Raw genomic sequence first — 6,676 nt, 5'->3', positions numbered from 1 at the left:
GTGGCATCACAGCTCACAACAACCTCTAACTCCTGGGCTCAAGTTAGTCTTCTGCCTCCACCTCCCAAGTAGCTGAGACCACAGGCACCCGCCACAACGCCCGGCTATTTTTTGGTTGCAGCCGTCATTGTTGTTTGGCAGGCCCTGGCTGGATTCGAACTCGCCACCTTAAGTGTATGTGGCTGGCGCCTTAGCCGCTTGAGCTACAGGCGCCAAGCCAAAATCATCTATTTCAACTTTATTCTTACTCAGATAAAAAATTTAAGTATAGAAAGTTTTGTTAAATTCATTATTTTTTATGTATCACTTATTTATCATGCAATAAACAGGTAAATTAATAGGATTTAAATTTCATATCGAGAAGAATATTTATAGGCAGGATCTCATAACAAAAAAAATCACAGCAAGACAGAATTCCGTATTACAGGTGTGGTAATTCAATCCTCTAAATCCATTTTCCTCTGTCAGGACAGAAAGCATAAGTCCCTTGCCCAAAGACAACCAGTCTGTTATGTCTGTGTGAGAACCTGAATACCTCATTCCTCATTCATTAATTCATTTATTATTCAACAAATGAATGCTTAATGTCGACTGAGTGCTGGTGAAGTTTCTGGGAACCCATTCATCAGGGAAAAAAAAAAAAGGCAAAATGGTCTTTGCCCTCCTCAAGCTTATATTCTATTGTCAGGAAGACAGAATAAACAACTAAACAAGCCAGTACAGAGTATGTTATGTGCTGTAGGTGCTATGGAGAAAAAGAAAGCAGAGTAAGGCAGGTAGGGACTCCTGGTGATGGTGTGGGGGGAATGCTGTTTTAAGCAGGGCAGTCAAGGAAGACCTGTTTGGTAAGATCAGAGCTCTGAGGGGAATGAAGAAGCAAGTTACACAAGATATTTGTGGGAAGAATATTCCAGGCTAAAGAAATAGCAGGTGCAAATGCCACAGGCTTATTGTGTTAGGAATAGCATCCAAGAAGTGAGCCTGGCTAGAGTGGAGTGAATGTTAAGAGGAAAGTAGGATTGGTGTGCTCTCACCTAGTGGGCACAATATAAGGGTACATGACATACCTCCTGGGTGAGGGGTACAACTACAACAGTGCCCTTACCTAACATATGCAAACAGTATAACCTAATTGTTTATACCCTCATATTAATCTGAAATTTAAAAAAAATAAAGAGGGAAGTAGGAGAGGTCAGAGGAGGTGTGGTGGGAATTGTTATAAGGCCAGTGTGAAGCCTTTGGCTTTTTCTCTAAGAGGGAAACCACCAGACGCTAAGGAAAGACATGATAGGACATCCATTTTCAAAGCACCAATCTGGCTGCTGCATTGAGAACAAGCTGTGGGGCAAGACAGAAAAGTGGAAAAGACAAAAGTGGAAACTCTCTTTTCTTATTCCTGTTTGCTTATCTATCTTCTCCTTAAAAGCTTGTTCATAGATCACTTAACTGGCTTTTCCCCGTGGAAACAGAGTCCAGGGTTCTCGGGGATAGGATATATTTCATCCCTTCAGAAATAAGAAAAACAGGCATACTGGAGTTGTTATTCCTTTTTGGAAAATTCTTCCCTTCCCATGATAATCATATACAAATGAGACACAACACCCACGTCATTGGCCTGTATTATGTAGAGTTGAGTGTTCGTGTGATATCTTCATTCCCATCTCCTAAAATAGAATCCATAAGTCTAGATTTGAGGTCTCCCTAAACTCTATAGAGGCCCCAACCATGCATAGAACCTGCAGAGCTTGGAGTAGAGGACCTCAACACTTGAGCTCCTCCATCAACAGTTTCACCTGCTCATCCTCTCGGTGCCCAGTGTGTGTCCAGTTAAAATTAATCAGTGTTTTTTAGAAAATGACGGGATCCTGGCTTGAGCTCACAAGGTCAGCTACATGCCCTTTCTTAGGTCCAAGTCACCTATAAATTTAGATGGTTTGGTTGAACTTTACTTTAAAGTTAAAGGAATCCTTGTGTTTTTGCAGGAAACTGTTAATAGCTTGTCTAGTTTCTTCTCTAGTTTCTTAGGGCAAAGGAATTGAGTTTTGCTAAAATTTTACCAACAGAGTAGTTTTATAAGCTTTATAGGACACAGTCAAAATAATGGAAGTGTACTTTACTGCCTTAGGGAACCCACATTTTCCCTTTCTGTCTAGGTAAAGGAGATCTTCAGGAAGTCACCTTTCCTGGTGCCAAAGGACAGTGTTAGCATCATGGACGGATCCTATGAAGGTGGGAGAGGTGTTGTTATATATTCTTAAGGGAGAAAAGCAGGGTCAGTGAAAGTTTTAACTAATAGAATTGGGAACAGGGATGGAGTGCTGAAGAAAAAGGAAGGAACTAAGTAAGGAGAGACCAATAAGCTGGAAGAATGGGAAAGCAGGAAATTGAAGCGGGTGGAAAGGGAAACGTGTGCTCTGGAATCAGAAAAGAGAGAGGAACGTACATGGGGCCAGGAAAGAGGGAAAAAGTGCTCTGAGATGTAATCTTGTCTTTCTCTCTTTTTAAGGCATATTAGCTTGGGTTACTGTGAATTTTCTGACAGGTAAGTTTATCTTAAGACCTTAACTGGCTTTCACATGCATGATCAGAAGAATAAAATCCTTTTATTTCTTTCTTTCTATATTGTTCTTTCTGGAAAAAAAAAAAAAAGGAAGTTGATGTTTATAGCCTGGCTTCAAGGCCTCAGCTGCAGCAAGAGTCCTTCTAAGTTATACTCATCTGCAGCCTCAGGTCTGGGGAGCAGTGGAGTATTTTTAGAACACCTTCAGTGAATGAAAAGGGCAGGAGAGACATTGCAGACAGACGAGTGTTGTACTGTCCAGCATGTGGAGGATATTTAGAGCTGACTCTCATTGACAGGTCAGCTGCATGGCCACAACCAGGAGACCGTGGGGACCCTGGACCTGGGGGGGGCCTCCACTCAAATCACATTCCTGCCCCAGTTTGAGGTGAGTCATTTACATGAAGGTCTGGTTAGCAGTGCACTTGGCAGGCATGGTGCTAAGGAAGTGGCTCCTCATTTTCAGATGGCAGCTTCATCACAGATAGAGTGAATAGAGTCATTTAACGACTGGGTGGACTTCCCTTACTTCCCCTCTCACTGTCCAGTGTTCCTTAGATTTTTAAAGCCTTTTTAAAGCCTTATGAGATTAGTAGCATAGTCTGTCTCCATCTCTGATTTTTAGGGGGAGGGACAGAGATACTGGTGATATTATCTTCAAATACTTGTAGATTCTGAATATTCTTTTGCTTTTTCTGATTTGCAGAAAACCTTGGAACAAACACCTAGGGGCTACCTCACTTCTTTTGAGATGTTTAACAGCACTTATAAGCTCTATACACATAGGTGAGAAGGGGGGGCAGGGAAGAATAATATTTCACTTTGTATGGTTCTCTCAACTTTTCAGAGCATTCTCAAATCTGTCATTACACCTGATCAGCCTTACAAAGTTTTTACCAATAAACCCAAGCTACTTACCAAAGCTTTAGGGACCGAAGAGGCTTCTTCCTGCTTGCATTCAAAATTAGGTAACTTAAGAGTCAAAAGTTTTCTCTAGGGTGAAGACACTTGGAGAAGGCTCAGCCAAAGCTCCATATCAACTCCTGGTCTTCAGATGTTCAAAATCCAGCATGGAATGTGATCCAATTTGGGGCTAGGGCTAAACTAATGAGACTTTTCTAGGGATGCTTGCTAGTGTGGGACCCTAGGAACTGTCACTGTCTCTGGCTTTTGAATCAAAGTTATGGGGAATTCTTAACTGTGTAGTCTTGATCCAAACTATGCAGAAATTACTTCTTGTTGACCACATGAGTTGAATAGGTTACAGAGAGGAAGCAAACAGAAACCATGTTACTTTTGAAAAGATAGCTTTAAAGTAGAGAAGTTCACAACCAGCATGAAATTGGTCAATCCTATATTTTACAGTTACTTGGGATTTGGATTGAAAGCTGCAAGACTAGCAACTCTGGGAGCCCTGGAAACACAAGGTTTGTATGGGTATCTTCTGAGTGAGGGATCGTGAGAGTGACACAAATACTCAGCTTTCTTCTTCCTTTCCTTGGCAGCGATTCTATGGAGGAAAGGCTCAGGTTGAATTGGGAAGCATATATTGTGTAATGGACCTCATAATAGCAAATTATTTTTTATTTTATAAGTTCAGAAGTTTTCGTATGTATTACTAGCCTTTTTTTTTTGAGACAGAGCCACAAGCTGTCCCCCTGGGTAGAATGCTGTGGCATCACAGCTCACAGCACCTCCAAGTCTTGGGCTCAAGCAAGTCTCCTGCCTCAGCCTCCCAAGTAGCTAGGACCACAGGTGCCTGCCACAACGTCTGGCTATTTTTTCAGGGGGAGGGTGGTTTGCAGCCGTCATTGTTGTTTTGGCGGGCCAGGGCTAGATTCAAACCCGCCATCTTAGGTGTATGTGGCTGGCGCCTTAGCCACTTGAGCCACAGGTGCCAAGCCACTAGCCATTTTTAGAATAATGTCTATATAGAGGGAACAGCCTGTGTCCAGGGGGCTGAAGCATCTGCAGAAATTCAGGGTTCAAAGAGCATCTGGCAGGAGCTTGTTCAAGCCCGTAGCTTTATATGGGAGGTGCAGGAAGCTGTGTCCATCTACTTGCAGAGTGGAATAACTGAGCAGCTTCATTCATCTCTTATAGTTAGGATCAAGTAGAACTGATTTCAGTCCCAGCATTGTGAGTTGGGACGAGTTAGTTAACCTTTATGTGGCCCTTTCCTCACATTAAATAAGATTTTGCATTTAATATACTTTGTACAGTGCTTGGCTCGGAACTTTTATGGGGATGATGACTATATTGTATTTCAGAATTCACAAAACATCTTTAAGTGTATTTAAGCCTCTCAGCAACCAACAAAGAAGGTATTTTCTTTTTTAGTTTTTTTTTTTTTTTTGAGACAGAACCTCAAGCTATCCCCCTGGGTAAAGTGCCATGGCATCACAGCTCACAGCAACCTCCAACTCCTGGGCTCAAGCGAGTCTCCTGCCTCAGCCTCCCAAGTAGCTGGGACTACAGGTGCCCGCCACAACGCCCGGCCATTTTTTTTTTGGTTGCAGCCATCATTGTTGTTTGGCGGGCTGGGCTGGGGATTAGAACTCGCCACCTTAGGTGTATGTGGCTGGCGCCTTAGCCGCTTGAGCCACAGGCGCCGAGTCTGTTGTTTTTTTTAAGAGACAGAGTTTCACTTTATCGTCCTTGGTAGAGTGCTGTGGCGTCACAGCTCACAGCAACCTCCAGCTCTTGGGCTTAGGCGATTCTCTTGCCTTAGCCTCCTGAGTAGCTGGGACTACAGGTGCCTGCCACAGTGCCCAGCTATTTTTTTGTTGTGGTTTGGCCAGGGCCAGGTTTGGACCCACCACCCTCGGTATATGGGGCCAGCGCCCCACTCACTGAGCCACAGGTGCCACCCAAGGAAGATATTTTTTCCTGTGTTTAGAAAGGAGAAAACTTGCTGTATTGTTGTGGGTTTCAAACTTTTTTGAGATGTGATAAAAGCCACATCACAAAAAAAATGCACAAGTGCATGAAAATTTGCTTCTAGTTTTGGTAGAATTCACCAACCCCAGAAAGTCTATCTTGCCTGAGTTAAGAATTCTTATCACAGAATATAATCATGGAACTAATTTCATAAGATTGTAAGGCTCAGCACCTTTGGTGATTCCTTTTAGCCCTAGTGGATTCTTATTTGCATTCCCCCTTCTTGCTCACATACTTACCTCTTAACTTTGTTCCCTGGTTTGTTTCAGGTATTGATGGACACACTTTCCGAAGTGCCTGTCTACCGAGGTCGTTGGAAGCAGAGTGGATCTTTGGAGGTGTGAAATACCAGTATGGTGGAAACCAAGAAGGCAAGTGATGTTTTTTTCACTAATTAAAATTACTTGTACAGTAGAAATTCTGGAAAAATCCCACTGGAAACTTTCTCTAGAGCTCACCAGAAGCTTATCAAACTGTGTAGACTTGTTCCAAAGAATCTTGGTATGCTTCCAAAGATTAATGGGAGTTGAAGGCAAACAGGGCAACTGCTATTCTGCATCATTTTCTCTTTCCTTTGCCAAGTGTCATTGATCCATAGAAACCTATTCTAAGCTGAGCTGGTACGTGCTTATAGTCCCAGCTACTCAGGAGGCTGAGATGGGAGGATCACTTGAGCTGGGAATTAAAGGCTATGGTGGTGAAGATTGAGTCTGTGTGTAGCCACAAGTGAAAAAGAAATGTGTTCTGGCCAGGCACAGTGGCTCACATCTATAATCCTAGCACTCTGGGAGGCTGAGGCAGGTGAATTGCTTGAGCTCAGGAGTTCAAGACCAGCCTGATCAAGAATGATACCCTATCTCTACTAAAAGTAGAAAAATTAACTGGGCGTTGTGGTAGGCACCTGTAGTTTCACCTACTTGGGAGGCTAAAGCAAGAGGATTGCTCAAGTCCAAGAGTTTGAGACTGCTATGAGCTATGATGATGTCATAGCACTCTATCCAGAGCAACAGAGTGAGACTTTGTCTGGTGTTCTCAACCTGGACCTTTTTTTTTTTTTTTGAGACAGAGCCTCAAGCTGTTGCCCTGGATAGAGTGTCATGGCATCACAGCTCACAGCAACCTCCAACTCCTGGGTTCAAGTGAGTCTCCTGCCTCTGCCTCCCAAGTAGCTGGGAC

General features: G+C 43.1%; 1 protein-coding gene across 3 annotated transcripts in view; it reads left to right on the top strand.

Moving 5' to 3' along the window:
• The window catches only part of ENTPD5 (ectonucleoside triphosphate diphosphohydrolase 5), a 45,709-nt gene that overhangs the window by 26,229 nt on the left and 12,804 nt on the right, over positions 1-6,676 (top strand). For all 3 annotated transcript variants that reach the window (XM_012803488.2, XM_023511526.1, XM_012803487.2), the window contains 6 exons: positions 2,154-2,229; positions 2,507-2,542; positions 2,860-2,948; positions 3,267-3,346; positions 3,926-3,987; positions 5,770-5,871. In XM_012803488.2, the coding sequence (XP_012658942.1) occupies positions 2,154-2,229; positions 2,507-2,542; positions 2,860-2,948; positions 3,267-3,346; positions 3,926-3,987; positions 5,770-5,871 (445 nt within the window). The remainder of the gene's footprint in view (positions 1-2,153; positions 2,230-2,506; positions 2,543-2,859; positions 2,949-3,266; positions 3,347-3,925; positions 3,988-5,769; positions 5,872-6,676) is intronic.

Source organism: Otolemur garnettii, unplaced genomic scaffold, assembly GCF_000181295.1.
Source record: "Otolemur garnettii isolate 467f Iridium unplaced genomic scaffold, OtoGar3 scaffold00020, whole genome shotgun sequence".
In the NCBI taxonomy this organism is placed as follows: domain Eukaryota; kingdom Metazoa; phylum Chordata; class Mammalia; order Primates; family Galagidae; genus Otolemur; species Otolemur garnettii.
Note: the sequence above shows the minus strand (reverse complement) of the source record. Positions and strands in the feature narration are given on the sequence as shown.